This window comes from Schistocerca cancellata, chromosome 4 (assembly GCF_023864275.1).
Source record: "Schistocerca cancellata isolate TAMUIC-IGC-003103 chromosome 4, iqSchCanc2.1, whole genome shotgun sequence".
Taxonomy (NCBI): Eukaryota; Metazoa; Arthropoda; class Insecta; order Orthoptera; family Acrididae; genus Schistocerca; species Schistocerca cancellata.
This window is the reverse complement of record NC_064629.1, coordinates 712,625,968-712,648,687: the sequence shown is the minus strand read 5'-3', so window position 1 is coordinate 712,648,687 and position 22,720 is coordinate 712,625,968. Positions and strand designations below refer to the sequence as shown.

The following is a 22,720-nucleotide window of genomic DNA, read 5'->3' as shown; positions in this document are numbered from 1 at the left end:
TCAAATTTTGCCTTAAAATCACTTTTTTTGTAAAGGAAAACAAACTGACTCTCTCCATCGTCCCTAGACGTCGCATGAAAGACATGATGAGCGGTATTTACTTGGGCTGACATCAGCTACACACTGCAGAAACGAAACTGCAAATATTTGCTACATCAGAAGAGAAAATGCATCTGACAACTCTCATAATGTACATCAAGGAACGTTCACGTTGCGAATGCCGTCAGTGAATGCTGCTATTAATTCAGCCCAAACATCCACAGTACCAGGAAAGTGTCTCTCTGCTACAGTTATTAAAAGGTAGCCATTGCATACTAGGAATAATCAACATTTGTCTGACAGCATGGCATTATGACATAAATGTGGCAACACAATAACAAATAATATTTATTGAGGGTACGTTGCAATATACAATGGCTATTCAGAAAGTAAGACCCGATCAATCGCACAGTGGAAACCACAGTGAAAATTTGATGAAGCTTTGCATAGATGTGTTGCACAGTTCTCTAGTATGATCATCAAAGGCATCACGTCACTCTTTTCAGTTCTAACGCCTGGAAAACGGTCTGCCCCGCCAAGTATGAGTGCCCGTGAGAGCTTTCGCCTGATTTCACGCAGCCCACACAACGTACCTGTCATACATTTCCTTCTTCATGACAATCCTCGGCCACACACTGCAGGGACAATGAGGTGGCTCATGCAGCGTTTTCGATGGTAAGTGTTTCGTCACCCACCATACAGCCCAGACTTGGTTCCCTCGAAGTTCCCTCTCTGCTCACATGAACCGCTGGATATGAAGACAACATTTTGGCACAGACAAGAAGCTACAGATCAACGTAGAGAATTGGTAGCAAGCACAAGCAGCTGCCTTCTGTGATGAGGTTATTGGAACGTTGGTACAATGCTATGACAAATGTCCCAGTCAGATCAGAGATGTAGAAAAGTAGTTGGAAGATGTAGCTAACTGTTGCAAATAGAACATTTTTCATTTTCGCTATGATTTCCATTTCGTGACAGATCGGACCTTACTTGCCAAACAGTCCTCGTAACACGTAACTTTGGTTCAGTTTCGTGTGTAATACTTGATGTTCCAAACTCAGTACAATGAAATCTAAATAAATTTGCTGTCAATTATACTGTCACTGTAACTGAATGTAATACTCCGGACACTCTGTTCATGATACTAGTTCTGGGTTGGATGTAGTCGCCAGAGTACTGTACTGTACTGCGGGCATTGAACTCAATTGTCTAACTGATGGTTTGTAACTGTGTGAATGACAGTGGCACGTCATGTTTTGATGTCTGTGGATGAAAGAATTGCCATGTCTGCCAGTGAAAGGTGGAAGCAACGTAGTCCACGACTAACAGTGCTCCCTGTGACAGCTCTCCAGACAGTTGGCGTACTTATCTGATGTGTTGAAGAAACTGGCGCAGAAGCAGGAAGAGGTCTAGTCTTGTGAGCACGATATGGAGGCTACTGCACAGCTTTAGAAAGCATCGCTCATGCGAAACCCAGCTTGCTCTTTTCTCACATGATATACTGCGAACTGTGGATGAAGGGCAACAGGTAGATTCCATATTTCTATATTTTCGAAAAGCATTAGACACAGTACCCCTCTGCAGACTTAACGAAGGTACGTGCCACGTATGTGACTATGTGACTGCCTTGAAGACATCTTAAGTAGGCCTAATAGAATCCAGTATGTTGTCCTCGACGGTGAGTGCCATTTGAGACAGGAGTAACATCAGGAGTGCCCTAGGGAAGTGTGATAAGACCGTTTCTATTTTCTATACACATAAATGACCTGGCAGACAGGGTGGGCAACAATCTGCGGGTGCTCACTGATGGTGCTGTGGTGTACAGGAAGGAGTCTTAGATAAGTGACTGTAGGTTGATACAAGATGACCTAGACAAAATTTCGAGCAGGTGTGATGAATGGCAGCGGGTTGTTAATATAGAAAAATGTAAGTTAATGTGGATTAGTAGGAAAAACAAATGTGTAGTGTTCGGACACAGCATTAGTAGTGTCCTGCTTGACACCGTCACGTCATTTAGAAATCTAGGCGTATCGGTGTGAAGCGATATGAAATGGAATGAACATGTGAGAATTGTGGTAGGGAATTCGAATGGTCGACTTCGGTTTATTGGGAGAGTTTTGGAAGGGTGAGGTTCATTTGTAAAGGAGACCTCTTATAGGACGCTACTGCGACCTATTCTTGAGTATTGTTCGAGTATTTGGGTTCCGCGCCAGGTCGGATTGAAAGAAGACATCGAAACAAATCAGAGGCGAGCTGCTAGAGTTGTTACTCGTCGGTTCGATCAGCATGCAAGTGTTATGGATGTGCTTTGGGGGCTCAAGTGGGAATCCCCGGAAGGAAGAAGACACTCATTTCGAAAAACACTACTTTTTATTTATTTATTTATTTAATTATTGTTCCGTGGGACCAAATTAAGGAGAAGTCTCCATGGTCATGGAACGAGTCAATACATAAAATTATAACAAGATAGTAGAAACAGATAAAATGAAATATAAAAAACATATTCAGGCGACAAGTCGTAAGTTTAAATAAAGAAAATCAACAATGTAACACTGAAATTTGCTTAATTTTTTCGCTCTTCCAGGAGCTCCTCGACAGAATTGAAGGAGTGAGCCATGAGGAAACTCTTCAGTTTAGACTTAAAAGAGTTTGGGCTACTGCTAAAATTTTTGAGTTCTTGTGGTAGCTTATTCAAAATGGATGCAGCAGAACACTGCACTCCTCTCTGCACAAGAGTCAAGGAAGTGCATTCCACATGCAGATTTGATTTCTGCCTAGTATTAACTGTGTGAAAGCTGCTAACTCTTGGGAATAGGCTAATATTGCTAACAACAAACGACATTAAAGAAAATATATACTGTGAGGGCAATGTCAGAATTCGCAGACTATTGAATAGGGGTCGACAAGAGGTTCTCGAACTTACACCACATATAGCTCGAACAGCCCGTTTTTGAGCCAAAAATACCCTTTTTGAATCAGAAGAATTACCCCAAAAAATAATACCATGCGACATAAGTGTATGAAAATATGTGAAGTAGACTACTTTTCGTGTTGAACTGTCACTCATTTCAGGTACTGTTCTTATGGTGTCATCAGCAAACAGAAATATTTTTGAATCATCTGTAATACTAGAAGGCATATCATTTATATAATTAAGAAACAGCAATGGCCCCAGCACCGACCCTTGGGGAACGCCCCACTTAACAGTGCCCCATTGGAACTGAACATCACTACCACTCTCAATATTGCGGAGAATTGCCTTCTGCTTTCTGTTGTTAAAGTAAGAGGCGAACCAATTGTAAGCTACTCCCCTTACTCCATAATGGTCAAACTTCTGCAGTAATATTTTGTGGTCAACACAGTCATAAGCCTTCGTTAAATCAAAGAAAACACCTAGCGTTCACAACCTTTTATTTAATCCGTCCAAAACATCACAGAGAAAAGAGAATATAGCATTTTCAGTTGTTAAACCATTTATAAAACCAAACTGTACATTTGACAGCAAATTATGTGAATTTAAATGCTCCAGTAACCTTGTACATACAACCTTCTCGATAACTTCAGCAAATACCGATGGCATAGAAAAAGGTCTAAAATTGTCAACATTATCATTGTCTCCCTTTTTATAAAGTGGCTTCACTATCGAGTACTTTAATCGGTCAGGAAACCGACCACTCCTAAAGGAAAAGTTACAGATATGGCTAAGTACTGCGCTAACATACATAGAACAATACGTCAGTATTCTGCTAGATACCCCGTCGTATCCATGAGAGTTCTTGGTCTTTAGTGATTTAATTATTAACTCAATCTCCCTCTTGTCAGTATCATGGAGGAGCATTTCAGGTAACGGTCTCGGAACACTTTTTTCTAAGAGCGCTATATGATTCCCTGTTGGGACTAGGTTTCTATTTAGTTCACCAGCTATATTCAGAAAGTGATTATTAAATACTGTACATATACGCGACTTATCAGCAGCACGTACATTCCCACTACGCACTGATTCTATATCCTCGACCTGTCTCTTCAGACCAGCCACTTCCTTTACGACTGACCATATGGTTTTAATTTTATCCTGAGACTTAGCTATTCTATCTGCATACCACATACTTTTTGCCTTCCTAATAACATTTTTAAGCACCTTACAATACTGTTTGTAATGGGCTGTTGCATTTAGATTTTGACTGTTTCTAACGTTTTGATATATTTGCCACTTTGTTCTACAAGATATTCTTATCCCTCTAGTAAGCCACCCAGGCGTCCTGTTTGTGCTAGTACCCTGTTTTGAACGTTCTAACGGAAAGCAGCTTTCAAAGAGCACGAGAAAAGTCTGGAGAAAAGCATTATATTTATCGTCTACTGTATCAGCGCTATAAACATCTTGCAACTCTTATTCCTTGATAAGGTTTACAAAGGTCTCTACAGCAACTGGATCAGTTTTCCTAAACAGTTGATTACATTTAACGTCTGTTGCAGCACAAAAATCTGTTAGAGTTAAAATTTGTGCATCATGATCTGAAAGGCCATTCACCCTTTTGCTAACAGAATGCCCTTCTAGTAATAAGGAATGAACAAAAATGTTGTCTATGGTTGTTTTACTGTTCCCTTGCACTCTCGTTGGAAAGAATACGGTTTGCATAAGATTATATGAATTAAGGAGGTCTACCAGCATCCTTTTCCTAGCACAATCACTTATACAATTAATATTGAAGTCACCATATACAACTAACTTTTTGTATTTCCTATAAAGTGAGCCAAGAACCTCCTCTAGCTTTAGCAAAAATTTTGTGAAATCGGAGTCTGGGAATCTATAAATAACAACAGTTACAAGTTTAGCTCCATTAAATTTAACCACACCTGCACAACATTCAAACACCTTTTCAGTGCAGTACTTTGAAACATCAATGAACTCAAATAGGATACCGTTTTTCACATACATGGCTACTCCCCCACACCGCAAAGAGCTCCTAGAAAAGCTGCCAGCCAATCTGGTTCAAAATGGTTCAAATGGCTCTGAGCACTATGGGACTTAACAGCTGTGGTCATCAGTTCCCTAGAACTTAGAACTACTTAAACCTAACTAACCTAAGGACATCACACACATCCATGCCCGAGGCAGGATTCGAACCTGCGACCGCAGCAGTCGCGTGGCCAGCCAACCTGTATCCTGGTAAAGGTAGCCTCTGAATTATCTCCTTATTTAAGAAGTGTTCAGATATACCAATAATTTCAGAGTCAACATCTATAAGCAGTTCACCGACTTTATCTCTAATACCTTGTATATTTTGATGAAAGATTACATACGAGAAATTAGGGCTCATATGGAGGCATATAGATAGACGTTCCTCCCTCGTTCTGCCTGCGAATGGAACAAGAAAGGGAACGACTAGTTGTGGTAAAGGGCGCCCTCCGCAATGCACCCTACGGTGGCTTGCGGAATGTGTGTGTAGATGTAGATGTAGAATCTGGCCCAGATAACAGTGTCCCAGAGTAGAAATAAACACAGCAGAGGAAAAGAAATACAACACTAACCTGACTATAGCAGATATTGAAAGTGACCACTATACATCTTTGGGCACTTTTAGGCCCTGGTCAGCAAGTTGCTGAAGGCGGATCGAAGCTGGACTGCTCGAATTACTGCAGTCTCATCCAAAATGTTCTGTTGTAGTTCTTGAAGACTGTAAGGGCTGTTGCGATACACCTTAGAGCTGAGGGCTCCCCACACAAAATAATCGCACACTGACAGATCAGGAGTCCGGAACCGCACTGCTGCTACAGTCGCAGGTTCGAATTCTGCCTTGGGCGGGGATGTGTGTGATGTCCTCAGGTTAGTTAGGTTTAAGTAGTTCTAAGTCTAGGGGACTGATGACCGCAGATGTTAAGTCCCTTAGAGCTTAGAGCCATTTGAACCATTTTTGACAGATCAGGTCACCCGGGTTGCCAGCTAGGGCCGCGACCAGACTGGCTTCTGCTAACAATTCTATCGCGCGTGAAATTCTGTAAATGTGCTCCAAGGTTCCACCGGCTGTATGTGCAGTTGCTCCATCCTGTTGGAAGTAACTGCGCGTCACGAGGTATGGCTATATGAATAGATTCACGTCCAACCGTATCCACTCGTCCAGGCCATTTTATTTGCCCCATTCTGTACAATACTGTTGTGTTGTTGTTGTTGTTGTGGTCTTCAGTCCTGAGACTGGTTTGATGCAGCTCTCCATGCTACTCTATCCTGTGCAAGCTTCTTCATCTCCCAGTACTTACTGAAACCTACATCCTTCTGAATCTGCTTAGTGTATTTATCTCTTGGTCTCCCTCTACGATTTTTACCCTCCACGCTGCCCTCCAATGCTAAATTTGTGATCCCTTGATGCCTCAGAATATGTCCTACCAACCGGTCCCTTCTTCTTGTCAAGTTGTGCCACAAACTCCTCTTCTCCCCAATTCTATTCGATACCTCGTCATTAGTTATGTAATCTACCCATTCAACATTCTTCTGTAGCACCACATTTCGAAAGCTTCTATTCTCTTCTTGTCTAAACTATTTATCGTCCATGTTTCACTTCCATACATGGCTACACTCCATACAAATACTTTCAGAAACGACTTCCTGACACTTAAATCAATACTCGATGTTAACAAATTCCTCTTCTTCAGAAACGCTTTCCTTGCCATTGCCAGTCTACATTTTATATCCTGTCTACTTCGACCATCATCAGTTATTTTGCTCCCTAAATAGCAAAACTCCTTTACTACTTTAAGTGTCTCATTTCCTAATCTAATTCCCTCAGCATCACCCGACTTAATTCGACTACATTCCATTATCCTCGTTTTGCTTTTGTTGATGTTCATCTTATATTCTCCTTTCAAGACACTGTCCATTAGCCGCGTGGGATTAGCCGAGCGGTCTAAGGCGCTGCAGTCATGAACTGTGCGGCTGGTCCCGGCGGAGGTTCGAGTCCTCCCTCGGGCATGGGTGTGTGTGTTTGTCCTTAGGATAATTTAGGTTAATTAGTGTGTAAGCTTAGGGACTGATGACCTTAGCAGTTAAGTCCCGTAAGATTTCACACACATTTGAACACATTTTTTGAACACTGTCCATTCCGTTCAACTGCTCTTCCAAGTCCTTTGCTGCCTCTGACTACAATACTGTACACGGAAACAAATGTAAAACTTCGTTATTTTCAATCCTTTCTGCTGTTGCAATTGTAATTGACAGCAGTGTGTTTGTCCAGAGTACTACTTACTTACTTTACTTTACATGTGGCAAGGGCCTTATCGACAATACGCCTGCTCTATGAGCCTCTTCCACTTCTGCCTGTCCAATGCGCTGTTTGTCCAGTTGCTGCTGCTTTTCATCCTCATTGTGTCCTCAAGAATGTTATCCCGCCATCTGATTCTGGGTCTCCCTCTTCTTCTCGTTCCTTCTATTGTTCTGCCGAATGCCATTCTAGATAGTCTATTCTCTGTCATTCTTACTATATGGCCTGCCCAATTCAACTTTCTCCTCTTGAGCACTTCGAAGATGTCACGGTGTTTGTACAGCCCTCTTAATTCTTCATTTCATCTTATTCTCCATTCCATGTTATTTTCGTCGTATACAGGTCCAAAAATTTTCCTTAGTACTTTTCTTTCGAATATTAACAGTACAGAGTACTAAGATTCTTTCTATTCAAAGTATTAGTTTTCAGAGTTTCGTTATTTTTCCTTTTTTGTGTAAATCGGTGCGTTACTGCCCTTTGTGAAATCAGTGAAGACTAAACTGTCGGTGTTTCACGTCTGGCGCTGACGTACCGCCAACCCAGCGTCCGGGTGAGGTGGAAGAGGAAGAAACACGAGGTGCAGGAAGACGGCTGGGTCCGGGAGGGAAAGCGTGGACAGTACGGTGCGGCTTCTCCTCCGTGCCCCCACCACGAGCCTCGGTCGAGCAGAGCAACGGTCCGTTGGCGGTCGCTGGCGTGCGGGCCGCCAGTCCAGTGTCAGCCGTGCAGGCGCCATGCGGGCCGGGCTCGCACGTGTGTGAGTGCGCGAGCGCAGGATGCGACGTCTGACGCTGCCGCTGCCGCTGCTGCTGGCGCTGGCCGCTGCCGGGCTAGGTCAGTCGCTCGTTTATATCTGCTCCTGGGCGTCTCTTCAGACGTTGCCGCCCTCGTTCCACTTTCTGCCAATTGGTGACCAATATAGGACTGCGACACTTTTGTCTAGTGTTGGGCTGGACGTGCTTCGATGTACGGAGTGGGTGTGTTTTGGGTGAAGCATCAGTCATCTTATCTCGTACACCTGTGTTGGTTGTGTTCGGTTGGGCGAGCGATGCAGATCGACCTTGAGAAAAAAGCAACATAACCGTGACAAATTTTGTCGATTAGCGTAACAATTACTCGTTATATTAACTGCCAACATACAGTCCACAGCAAAACTTCATCGCCAAGGCTTCAGAATGTTTCTGATTTAATTTATATGCATTGTCAAAAAGCGACGGATGTCCGTATCAACAAAATCGACATCACAGTTGAATTCCCTCAGTAGCGAACTGAAGCCCGATGATGAAATCACTCTTCTAATTGCACGTTTGTAATTGATTAAAAGACGCTTTTTTTTAACAAATTTGTCGCTTGACGTTACATTTCCCTCTCGTTTGTACCATGTTAACAAGGAAATCCACTCTAATTTGCGCAAAAATTAATTTAAAAAAAATCATGTTGTACGCAGGTGCTTCGGTTACGGTAAATTGTGATTATACATTAACGGCAATGTAATTTTTCCTCCTATCTATGTAATTATGTAGTTATGTAGTTCTCAATCCGTTCGAGCAAGCAATCAATCATTCATAATAGGAAACACAGTCATAACTCAGTCACTCAAAATGATTCAGAAATTTTACTTGTTAGAATGAAATCAGGCGATGATTCTTCTTCTCTGCAGGCTCGTGCTTTGCGGCAGTCTGCTAATCTGTACAAACAAAATGCCTCGTATTTTTGGGAGCGTTGTATAACCAGTCGGGAAACCTCAGATCAAGCGGATATTTGGCTTTGATGAAGTTTAACCTTCCCAAGAAGTAATGGAGCTCTTGGATTATTAAATGCCGGTTCGTATCCAGTCTTTCGGAAGTTCCCTTCTGATTAACAACTACGCAGTATATCGATGAATATCATTAATTCTCAAATGTATCAGTTATCTTTTGTCATAAATCTCAATATTCAGATTACAATTCTTCAAACAATGCTCAGGCTAATCGGCACGAAGACAATCTCGGAAGCTTTTTTCTAACAACCACCAGAGAGAGTACTACAAAGAATAATTATGCGCTCATAGCATAGCTATTGTATGAAACTACTTTGCGCATGGATTCTGCGAGGATGAAGATAGAAAATTAGTAAACGTCATTCAAGGGTAGAATTGTATCAGAATAGTTCATCGAATATAAAGAGATATTACAGCAAAACAGTTGTTTTGTTACGAATCACTGGTGCTTTTTGTTTTACAGCATTGTTTCGATGCTACTCCTTGTCACCGGCTGGTAGATTTGGCAGTTAAGGTACGTTGTCCAAGACGCGACGCACGCTAGCGACTGCGACGGGTCGCTACGTGACGTCAGAAGTTGCCTGCTGGCGCATGCGCAGTTCGAGTTTGGGATGCGACGCGCGGCTCGTGCGACAGCTGCCGCAGCACTGCACCAGTGAGCAGTGTTGCGACGGGAGTCGCACGACACAAAGACGTACGGCTGCCAGAAAGATGTCGAGCCAGTCAAGGAAAACTGAAATGAGCCACTCACAGGATGTGATGCTCTGTGAGCTGGTCTCGCAACATCCTTGCCTTTACGATTTTGAAGAACCCTAAATATAGAGACACTATGTTTAGGGACAGAATTTGGGAAGAAATTGGTGCACAGTTGAAACTGGCAGGTGAGAGAAATATATAATATTTTCCCATTAATGCAAATTTTTCAGGCCTGTTATGAAAATCAGTATAATCCATGCAGATGTAGAATTAGAATGATGAAAATGAACTTGAAGGTCAATTTTCGCATTACTCTTTTTTGTGACGATAAAATTTGAAAACGTCAAGTACATTATAAAATGAACAATCTAAAGTACAACGAGAAAGTTACATTTTACAATACCTTCACTTTGAAAGTAAACGGTAGATTGGTGTCTTGATGATACCTTCTAGTTGTGAAAAACCACCACCAGATTGTTGTACAGCTTTCTGTAATCAATAGATTCTCGTTTTTGAGGAAGGCGTTTCTCAACAGATTGCGCAAACAGTACGCTGCAATAAGTAATTTGTCACATTCGCTTCAATTCATTGGTAGAAGATGGTGCTCAAAAAACTTGTGCCAAAAGTGCACTACTGTTTTACAAGGCACTTCTGGTCTGACACAGTTCACAATTGAAATTCGTCTTTTGTAAATCCTGGAGTCATCTTTTGAGTGCAGCTTGGCAAGATTAAATGTTCATGTCATCCATAACGATGTATGCTGTCAGAATATATGAATATGGAAGTTCATTTGGATGGGAATAAAGACTCAGTCGGCTATGAAAGTTGCCTTAGCTTGTTCCAAAAGTTTCTGCATGGGAGAAACTGACAAGTATAATTTGAGGAAATTTTGTGAACAAGCACGGACATTATTTCTTCCACATTTCTGCCAGTGTATACTGTAGACGTTCAGAATGAAAATTCTAGAGATGTTTAAGGTGTAACCCTATCTTGTTGTCAGGAACTTGAAACAATGCAATGACGCAAGTGTGCGCTTATTGTTAATAAACTTATCTTTCATTGGAATTTTAGGTGAAATGTGCAAAAACAGATGGAGGAATATTCGGGACTCGTATCAGAGAAATAAACGAGAAAGAAAGCTTGGAACAGGTTCAGATGCCTCAGCAAAACCACGAAAATGGGTTCTGCTTGATCACTTGGGTTTAAGAAACCTACATTTCGTGGCATTTTAAATGAAATTGTCAAGAGCATATGGAGAAATATTAGTAACTCATACCGGAGAAATATGACATAAAATGGTTTCATTAGGTCCAAATGTGTCAGCGAAACAAAACAAATGCATTCTCTATCGTGTGATGACCACACGATTCTCGTTGCGCGTCGACAGAACTGGCGGCTAGTCGCGACGCTCCCGGAGATATATGAGCCCAAATCTCGGTAACGGAGTTCGATATCACTCTGATCTCAACTTTAAAAATAATTTCAATATGCTAGCTTCTTTTCATCGGCAACGATGTATGACCTAACGTAAACCATACGTAAAGTAGCCAGCGACCACATTTTTCACTGTACACAATTTAAATTTTATGCAGTAGGTTACTTGTAAATTAAGTATCGGGATAACTGTGACGAATATCGGAAAAATAGACACCTCATTATCAAGCTGTGATGTGAAACTGTAAGATACGCAAACATCAATTTTTTGTGCCTTTTACTTTCCTCACAAGTGATAGAGAAGTAATATACAGCGAAAAAAAACACGCAAAACCGGAAGAGATACTTTTCAATTTTTTAAAGTAAAAGCAGAATCTGTATCGAAAAACTAACTCTGGGTGCCGATGTAACTTTGTTGCATTAACATACAGTATTTTTTACAGCAAGAAAATCGGAATTCTTATTTTTTTTATGTATTTGAATCCGCCGCCGCCGACCGCAGCTTGGGAAACGGCGACGACTCCAGTCGTCTTGCGGCCGTGCCGCCGTCTGCCAGGGTGGGAAAAGAGGAGGGGGCAGCGTCGCAGTCGCAGCCAACTGTCGCGTCTTGCACAACGTAACTTTAACTTCCACGAACATGTGTCGCGTGACGACGGCATATATGTATATGGAACAAAGTTCCAGATTAAATAATCGCTACAATAGGTATTCCAAAGATTTGTGGTCATATCCTCCCTTACCTATAAAAGACTTTTAACGCAGACCGTGATCTCGATCATCAGCGTTACTAATCGCGATTAAAACACCAAGTAATGTCATTTTATTGGTTTCTCTTAAGTTGTACACAGGGGTGTTCCCTGCGAGAGGCAGGAGTAAGCAGCTACATCCCTCCCCTCTCTCCCCAATTTCCCTCCTAGAATTTTTTCTCACATATCGATCAGTCCCATCCTACCCCTCCTCATTGACATACGTTTTAATTCAGTACGGTGTTAATTTGAAGATAGCCACAACAGATTTTTGACTATAGTAGCAAATGTACCTAGAGCCATTTGTTGTCAGATCTCAAAACTATTTCGTAGCTCATCTTGGAGACTAACATAAAGTACCAGCTTCCCCACTCCCCATCCACCCCTACCCATAGCTCAGGTTGTGAGTACACTCTTGATTGGAAGCATCCTTACAACGTAAACTGGTGACTAATGTCTGGGGTGTTCAAACTAACTTACTGGAGTACATCTGCAAACTTTCATAGAATATTAAGCCTCGAAATCTTATAATATTTCTGTTACACAAAGTGTCACAGCGTTTTGTGCTCACGGACGTTGGTGGCATGCAGAGCCATATCGCTGCATATAAATTTATTACAAAAAGCAGCAGTACAACTTTTTGTAAAGTCATCTCATTCCTGTAGTTACTTTTTTTCAGTTTGCGTGTACATATAGCTATACTGACCACCGTAAGCTCATCCAAGCGAACCCAGTTCACCGTCAGTTGGTGGAGAGGAGTCGCCAAAATTGCAATAATAACAGTGAGCCACAGTCGGTCTGTAGTTGTTTTTCGTTATTGCTCCAATAAGGCACAAGAATTCCCCTTCCGTTGTTTGACATGCCGTTATCTTTTATTCAAATGCAATGCGAGTATTCCTTTTAGAATTAGAAAATTAATAAACGATTCTCTCTATTCCACAGCTCATTTTGTTTTATAGTATGCATCATGCGATGCGACTCTTTCTTTTTTTTACTCAGAAATTGTATTTTCCGAAACTATGTTTACGGATAATTTCTAGGAATGTTTTAGTTTCGAATTTGCGAGGATAACACCTTAAATTAAGAGTCCTTAACAATGCAGATTGATTAGGCCATTAATTCTTCAGTCTGTTGAACAACGTCATCATCATGGCCCTTTTTAGGATTAGGCTACTGTGTGTTCCGAACTGACATCTTTACTGACATCTTCCAGTATCTCTTTTCCTGTTCGGATTATAATTCAGACTCTTCTGAAGGATTCTGTGACCCGATATTCTCAAGCGTTGTTGTCTCCAATTATCAGAATCACTCATTTTAAAAATATTTGATTATGTTCTAATCATGTCTCTTCTCGTGTAGTCTTTTTCCCACCTGTTAAACAACACACTGCACAAATATTTGAAAGACAGATGGCTCCTTGGCTTCCGTAAAATTAAAGTCGGTCTACACAGAAATGCATTTGACAGGACGGAGGGTGGCATGTGTTCTCAAATTTTGCTTCCGTTAATTAAACTGCTCCAACTTCATTCCTTTTGAATAATACTTGGAATTGGATCAAAGCGCAAGATATGAGTTGTGTTCGTCGTTGACCAGGCCCGTTGACTTGCATCCTGCTGTCCTTGAGCAGCCGTGTTTCTATCACAGGAAATGCACTCAGGTACAAGCTGTCTGGGCAGAAGCTGTTGCGACTGAGCCGATGAGTACAAATTACAGAAAACATTATGAAATCTCCTCAATTTTCCGGCTTCTTATTACAGACTTGTACGTTTCGGGAAATATCATTTAGTTTATTATTACTGTTTTTCCTCTGTTAGACTTATGTAGCGAAGTTGCTATAGAAAGAGTGCTGATTCATATTTGACATGGTCAGAGAGGTGACTCAAAGAGGTATTTTATGCAGAATCAAGGCATTGTTTCCGTAAAGAAAGTCTAAGAAAATTCAAGTGACATAGGTCATATCACCAGACAACGACAAAAATTTGATGATGATGTTTTTTGCTCTCTGTATCCACAGATCTTTTTCCGCTGTGTGACTTCGACTGTTATTTTCTACTTTCATGCCTAAAGACGAAATAGTATAGCTTTCCATAAGTTTACCTGTATCTGTAGGACTTAGTGGTTGGAAGCTCAAGCATGTCACGTTCGTTAACTTTTTCAGTGACTCCTCTCTACCATTAACTGTGGACAATTACACAAAAAGCTGTCCATGCCATTACCGGAAACTATTTCCACCATCGAAGATAGCCACTTATCCTGCTAATTTATCTGAATTGAGGGTAGATGGAGCTGTAGCCTCATATACCTTAATATGCGACGAGGCGTGCAAAGAGGACCTTCGCGCTCCAGGAGATGCCTTAATGAAGACATGCTCGTTTCGCGTCCGCAACAGGCTTCACTATTTTTGTTCGGATCTAGCAGCGATTAATGACGACATAACTTGTAAGATCGAACTTTCACTGGAATGATAACTGTTTTATATTAAAGAAGCTATTGAAATGGTTCAAATGGCTCTAAGCACTGTGGGACTTAACGTCTGAGGTCATCAGTCCCCTAGACCTAGAACTACTTAAGCCTAACTAACCTAAGGACATCACACACATCCATGCCAGAGGCAGGATTCGAACCTGCGACCGTAGCAGCCACGTGGTTCTGGACTGAAGCGCCTAGAACCGCTCGACCACAGCGGCCGGCCAAAGAAGCTATCACAGCCCAGGTTAGGAGAGGCCAAACCACCTATATGGTCTCAAAAATAAGCTTTCGTTTCCCATCCGATGACGACTCTGGCTTTGTCGATCTTCGGAATTTTTTCTCAACGAAGCCTAATGTTCAATTATGACATATGTGTCTTTACTGCATTTTCGTCGTGGAGGTAAAGTGATAACTTGAAAGTAGCGAGAGTTTGGGAAGTTGCCGTTTTGACGCCGTACGTAGCAGTACATCCTAAATTGCTTCAGGACGACGTGGCTTCCTCTATTAATTCCTTGGTTTTTAGAAAAAACCTGATAAACCAGAGAGCTGGTAATCCAACTGTGGAAGGACCTGTCTTCTGTGCCACCTAGCGGGAGACTTTCTTTCTCTGATATCATCCATCTGGCCTTAAAGATTATTTTTTATACGTTTTAATGCTACACCGACAGCAGAGTTGAGGACAGAGAGAAAGCTCACTCTTTCTCTCTCCCTTCCCTCCCCTGCCCACCTCTATTCCCTCGTCTCTCGCCGCGAGAGAGAGCATCCTGCCTGGACTACACAAAAGGAAGAATCAGCCATGTTCTTCATGAATGAATGATTGTGGTATTTGCGTGAGGTTCACTTATTAATCTTATTTGCTCGTTCTGCAACATAATACATAGAATATATTATTAAAATTTTGTTTATTATTTTGTTCTACACTACGGTACTGATTCTGTTTACTCAGACTAGTCTTGCGTTAAACGTGTGCAACTGTGCAGGACAGTTACGTCACTGTTGATTCCACGAATGTTGTGACTCCCAGCAGTCACATAGCGGCCCATATTTTAGGAGCAAATAATCATCATCCTTCTGAACCGAATCATTCATAGTGTCTTCCGGTTTAAAGCCACCCAGTTCAAAAACATCCTAAGTTTTCTAGCGGTGCAAATATTCTTCCGATTCCAGTCTCGGGCCAGATTTCGCTGATGCTTCATCTGTCATTCGTAGCAGCCATCTGAATTTCCACGCGTAGAACTCTTAAGATGCTTATGCGTGGGAAAAGTACAGTTGGTCTTCAAATTTTTTTTTTGGTACTTCTGGACTGTCTATTTGGTTCTTTTCACCTTGCAAAATTCAGTATGTGCCAGAATTTGTATTTTTCCCTGAAAATATTTTCTTGGCGCTCCTTAGATGAACATTCTGTAGCTACGTGAGCTTGGAGTGTGCTTTGTGGTAACTATAGGAAATATACACTGACGTGACAAAAGACATGGGATAGCGATATGCACATTTACAGATGGGGTAGTATCGCATACTCAAGGTATTGGCGTTTATACTCACGTGATTCGTGTGAAAAGGTGTTCGACGTGATTATGGCCACATGACGGGAATTAACGGATTTTGAACGAGGAGTGATAGTTTGAGCTGGACGCAAGGGACATTTCATTTCGTAAATCGTTCGGAAATTCAGAATTACGAGATCCACAGTGTCAAGAGTATGCCGAGAATACCAAATTTCATGCATTCCGTCTCACCACGTACAACGCAATGGTCGACGGCCTTCACCTGACGAACGAGGGCAGCGGAGGACCATATTGGTTTGGTCCTAGACGAGTGGAAAACTGTGGTCTGGTCAGATGAGTCCCGATTCCAATTGAGAAGAGCTGATAGTAGAGTTCGAGTGTGGCGCAGGCCCCATGAAGCCATGGACCCAAGTTGTCAACAAGGCATTGTGCAAGCTGGTGTGGGCTTTTTGTGTGCTGTGTTTACACGGAACAGACTGGGTCTTCTGGTTATGATCGGCTTCTTGGAGACCATCAGTGTTCCCAAACAACGATGGAATTTTTATGGATGACAACACGCCATGTCACCGTGCCACAATTTTTCGCAATTGGTTTGAAGAACATTCCGGACAATTCGAACGAATGCTTTGGCCACCCAGATCGCCCGGGATGAATCGCATCGAACATGTATGGGACATAATCGAGAGGTCAGTCCGTGCACAAAATCCTGCACTAGAAACACTTTCGCAATTATGGACGGCTAAAGAGGCAGCATGATTCCATATTTCTGCAGGGGGCTTCCAACGACTTGTTGAGTCCATGAGTTGCTGCACTACGCCGGCAAAAGGAGGTCCGACACGATATTAAGCGGTATCCCACGACTTTTGTCACTTTAGTGTATACCAGAAAGAGCTCGTCACGAACACGCGTTTCATGTCTGCCTATTACGTCCCTTCACTCGATGGCTTTGTTGCTCGATCGTACAATGCTGCCTGTACCGTTCCTCAATTATCCCATTTCAGTCCTTCATTTGAGATGCACCTACAGCCATCTGATGAGTATGACCGTTTAAAAGCTACTTCATTTACACGTGAATGGTTAAGGAAAGCAACGCGCCGAACACGCCGCGTTTACGCATTGCATGACCCTGGTCCAAAAACTCCCTCTCAACAATCTGCTGCCTGGCATAATAGTGTTACAGCTATCCCTAGAAATTGCCAGCAGCGGATTTCCTCACGCGTGAGCTTTACTAAAGTGCAGATGTATCTGGTGTTAAATGTTAACTATCCTTATACCTTAAATGGAGCCCACCATAAACTTAGAGACGTCTTGATAAGAGATAATTAATGCTCGCTGGACAAGGTCTTCACATATAAGAAAAAGTCTGAAAGAAATTTAGATTTCCGAGTCCATGAAAATGGGTCAGTACATTTATACAACGCTTAATTTTTGTCCCCAGGTAATCTGGTCGTGTATCTTTGTGAATCTATATTTATGACTTTAGCACACTTTGGAAAAGTAATGAAAACAGTACAAATATCATTTCATAGCTAGTGCTTTTACCTAACATGTGATGGTACGCCTTTGTGTCTCTGGTTCTAATCTTGCGTGATGTTGGGTGAGAAGGATACGTCGCTTTGGCCTATTAAGCAAGCAGCAATGATGATGTGGCGCAGACGAATAACGAAATTCTGCATGACCTGCTGAACATCGATGCTGTCGATGACCACCTGAACGGCTGTTTTCAGCTCAGCAATGGTTTTGGGGTTATTGCTGTATACCTTGTCTTTAATACAGCCCCACAAAAAGGAATCGCATGTGTTCAAATCGAGAAAATATGGCGGCTAATGGAGATCCATGCCAGTGGCCTCTGGGTACCAGGACATCTGACACTCTCCCGCTTCGATGGGGTCGAGCTCCGTCTTGCATGAACCACATCTTGTCGAAATCAGGGACTTTTGGCTTTTCGATAATGGAAATGAAATTATCTTCCAAAACCTTAACGTACAGTTCGGTAGTCACCATGCCATCAAGGAATATTGCACCGATTATCCCATGACTGGACATTGCACACGACACAGTCACTCGTTGAGGGTGAAGAGACTTCTCGATGGCGAAATGCGGATTCTCAGTCCCTCAAATGCGCCAATTTTGCTTATTGACGAAACCATCCAAACGAAAGTGGGCTTCGTCGCTAAACCAAACCATACATGCACATATTAATTCACATCATGCCCCGAGGCCAACAGTGCGTTTGAACGTTCTAACGCCAACCGTTCAGAAGTTATGACGATTTTATTTCATATAGTTCAATAATTGGCTCCCTGTACATCGACCTTTGAGTACCAGAACGACCACTTGTCTTGTGATTCCCGACAGTTCACAGGGAAATGGTCCGCCACTTCTTTCTTCGTCATTATTTGACAACTTCGGAAACGTCTGGGACACCTCACCACCATGTCATATGATGGCGCGTTGTTGCCGTATACTTCTGTCAGCTATACATAGATTGTTGCAGCGTTGTTCCCTTTAAAATGCAGAAAACGACTTTTGCCACATTGCTCCATTTTTCCAGTGGACTGCGCCATTTAATTTGGGATCCTCTAGCGGCATGCTACTGTACGGTGATGCAGAGCTTTCAGTGCACAGGCGCATAACCACGAACAAGCAAAAAAGTTAACTACGGAACATTACTGTTTCTATGTGGTAATTAAAATGATGTCAAATGTTATGACTACCCTCCGTAACTGTCCCCTGATTTGCTGAGTACCAACCTACAGTACATACCTGTCATCGACTAACAGTCTCGACCTCGCGAATCAACATTTGTAGCCGGGAAACCGGCACCCGAAAGAATGTAGTGTGAAATTGAATCCACGGAGCGTACGACTAAATTTTTATGATCAAGGTTTTATCAGAGTAAACGCGATTTGTAAATCTGAGATTGAAAATCAACATTGTGTTCAACACAGTACAATGCGAATTTGTGGTCCAAATTGAATGGTCTGCGAGTTGTTAAATAATTTCTTTTTCATGTTCAGGACATCAGTGGAAGATTTGCATTCATTGTCAGGGTGTTTCTCACTAGCCAACGGCCTTTCCGTGTGGGTACTGTATGTGTGACCGTCCAGGTCCGCTGAGCGCTGTTGGCAGGCGGGGTGCACTCAGCCCTTGTAAAGCCAATTGAGGAGCTACTTGACTGTGTAGTAGTGGCTCCAGGCATGAAAGCTGACAACGGCCGGAGAGCACCGTGCTGACCACATGCCCCTTCGTATGCACATCCAGTGAGGCCTATCTGCTGTGGAAGACACGGCGGTCGGTTGGCGCCTTTGGGCCTTCAGAAACCTGTTCGGACAGAGTGTTTCCCACTACATATAAAATATTGCCTACTTTTGTATACAGACATAAAGTGGCAACAAAAGCAGAACAGATTTTCTTTAAATGCACAGGTATCTCACATGAGAGACTTGCAGACTTTTCTGGGAAGTATATACCACGCGGAGCAGTCTTAGCAGCTGTCCAGTCCCTTACGATGAAAGAGAGTTGACTTAAATTAAAATCACCTTTCCAGTCATGGATTAATATGACTTTGGTAATCATTAGAGTACGTGAAAGAACTTGCCCCCCTTCTAACAGCCGTGTACCGCAAGTCTCTAGACGAACGGAAGGTTCCAAATGATTGGAAGAGAGCACAGGTAATCCCAGTTTTCAAGAAGGGTCGTCGAGCAGATGCGCAAAACTACAGACCTATATCTCTAACATCGATCTGTTGTAGAATTTTAGAACATGTTTTTTGCTCGCGTATCATGTCATTTCTGGAAACCCAGAATCTACTCTGTAGGAATCAACATGGATTCCGGAAACAGCGATCGTGTGAGACCCAATTCGCTTTATTTGTTCATGAGACCCAGAAAATATTAGATACAGGCTGCCAGGTAGATGCCATTTTCCTTGACATCCGGAAGGCGTTCGATACAGTTCCGCACTGTCGCCTGATAAACAAAGTAAGAGCCTACGGAATATCAGACCAGCTGTGTGGCTGGATTGAAGAGTTTTTAGCAAACAGAACTCAGCATGTTGTTATCAATGGAGAGACGTCTACAGACGTTAAAGTAACCTCTGGCGTGTCACAGGGGAGTGTTATGGGACAATTGCTTTTCACAATATATATAAATGACCTAGTAGATAGTGTCGGAAGTTCCATGCGGCTTTCCGCGGATGATGCTGTAGTATACAGAGAAGTTGCAGCATTAGAAAATTGCACCGAAATGCAGGAAGATCTGTAGCGGATAGGCACTTGGTGCAGGGAGTGGCAACTGACCCTTAAAATAGACAAATGTAATGTCTTGCGAATATTTAGAAAGAAGGATCCTTTATTGTATGATTATATGATAGCGGAACAAACACTGGTAGCAGTTACTTCTGTAAAATATCTGGGAGTATGCGTGCGGAACGATTTGAAGTGGAATGATCATATAAAATTAATTGTTGATAAGGCGGGTGCCAGGTTGAGATTCATTGGGAGAGTCCTTAGAAAATGTAGTCCATCAACAAAGGAGGTGGCTTACAAAACACTCGTTCGACCTATACTTGAGTATTGCTCATCAGTTTGGGATCCGTATCAGGTCGGGTTGACAGAGGAGATAGAGAAGATCCAAAGAAGAGCGGCGCGTTTCGTCACAGAGTTATTTGGTGGGCGTGATAGCGTTACGGAGATGTTTAGCAGGCTCAAGTGGTAGACTCTGCAAGAGACGCGCTCTGCATCGCGGTGTAGCTTGCTGTCCAGGTTTTGAGAAGGTGCGTTTCTGGATGAGGTATCGAATATATTGCTTCCCCCTACTTATACCTCCCGAGGAGATCACGAATGTAAAATTAGAGAGATTCGAGAGCGCACGGAGGCTTTCCGGCAGTCGTTCTTCCCGCGAACCATACGCGACTGGAACAGGTTCCGGGAGGTAATGACAGTGGCACGTAAAGTGCCATCCGCCACACACCATTGGGTGGCTTGCGGAGTATAAATGTAGATGAAGATGTAGATGATAGTTGTCATCGGTCTTGTAAATCTGTTAACTAAAAAGACGATGAAATTAAACAGTCAATCTGTAGAAGTTAGGAGCCATTGCCTAGAAATTCAGCCGTAGTCACTTCGATGCGCAAGGACAATAGCCCTGCCCGCATCTGGAGAACTGGCGCCATCACAGGGTGGCCAATCTGCGCGCCAGTAGGCCAAGCTTACGCTCTGGCCGAAAGCAGCGAGAACCGCTTGCGTTATTACCTTTTTCTATCGAAGGAGGCACAGCGCTGTGCTGCATGCGAGGTTACAAAACTAAGGAACGATGCTCTCCCAGCCCATTTCATTGCAGCTTTTGGTTGGCTTCACTTTGTTATTAGTAACAACTTCGGTCAGGATTAAGATGCAGATACACTATTTGCAGCGCGAACAACTGGAATTACGATTCCATTGATGCTAAGGCGCTTATCTTCGTCGTGTTGTCCCTGTCTGAATTCGTATTACATAGCTCCCCGTGGCTAACTACCTTCCTTCAAGGCACTCTGTTCCCAAAATTAATCTCAGTTTTTTCCGATTATCACTCTCTCTAGGGATTCGACGAGTTATCGTTGTTTTTCGTTTGTCTCTGTTTTTCATGTAAATTAGTGATGTCTTACAGCAAGTCAGCAGCTCGCCAGATACGCCAGAATTGTGGGTTGGCTACATTCCATTCTCCGTAATAGGACTACCTCACATTTATGCATTTTTATGAATTTATCTGACTTAATTTCAATTCACTGCCTGTTACAGGTCTTTAGTTTCCCCCCGTCTCCTTCATTAAGTAAGTCATTTATCCAGGCAGTAGAATCACCTGCTGTAGGTGATGAAGTCTGCTGTCTCCACGGTCCAGGGAACAGAATATTAGCCGGTGAGATTGTTTTTATATGCCGACAGGTAAACAATGACAGGCAGTACATCTTGCTTCCATTCGATAAACCTCTAACTACAAACCAAACCCCAGGATTTACAACGATAAATCACATTGGCTAGTATGTGCTATTCCGCGTGAGTAAAAAGGAGTTCTGATATTGTAAAGAACCAAGACGATTACTTCACAGAATACGGCGAAACCAGCATTGAAAGAGACCGCAAAACATAGTTCTAAATGGAAGTCCCTAGTGATCAAAAGGAGAAAATGGGGTCATGTTTCCGTCTGGTGCTTTCAAAGCTATGGAGCTTTTCAGCCGATAATGTCTGACTTGCTCATGAAACCAAACAAACCTTTTCTGCGCATTATGTTACCTACTAACTCAGATCATCATCGCATGCAGGTCGCTAATAACGCCAGCTGCAGGCTGTATATGTTTTTACACCAGCGATATTTTGTATCCAGTCATATAAAACTTATCTTCCTTGCACATCGTTTCTTTGCATCATTGACTCAAACAAAAGCTATTACACGTATCTGAGAAACTGGTGGAAGCAAATAGTGACAAAAAGATGGAAGCACTACTCAGAAAATTATTCAAAGATCCAGCAAAGATAAAAGATCTTGAAAATAAAAATAGCATAGCAAGTTACCAGCTCAGATACTCTTCAACCATTAAAGAGTACCATAAGACTATAGAAGAACTAAGTACTAAGAAAGCACTGTAATTTCATGAAGTGACTACAGAAATCAGGTGAAGGGTTGGATGATGAGACACATGATTGTATCTTTACACTGTTACAGAAACGTAGGAAGGTGGGTAAATTCCAGAGGATTTTAAGAAGTATATCATAAGTCCAATACCATAGAACACTGTAACTGTAAAAATTGAATGATATTGCACCCTGAGTCTATTGTTCAT

The 22,720-nt window shown here is 42.4% G+C and overlaps 1 protein-coding gene across 2 annotated transcripts in view; it reads left to right on the top strand.

Moving 5' to 3' along the window:
• The first annotated feature begins 8,007 nt into the window (after positions 1-8,007).
• The window catches only part of LOC126183854 (mucin-5AC-like), a 282,254-nt gene continuing 267,541 nt past the window's right edge, over positions 8,008-22,720 (top strand). For both annotated transcript variants that reach the window (XM_049926143.1, XM_049926142.1), the window contains exon 1: positions 8,008-8,126. In XM_049926143.1, the coding sequence (XP_049782100.1) occupies positions 8,069-8,126 (58 nt within the window). In that variant the 5' untranslated portion in view covers positions 8,008-8,068. The remainder of the gene's footprint in view (positions 8,127-22,720) is intronic.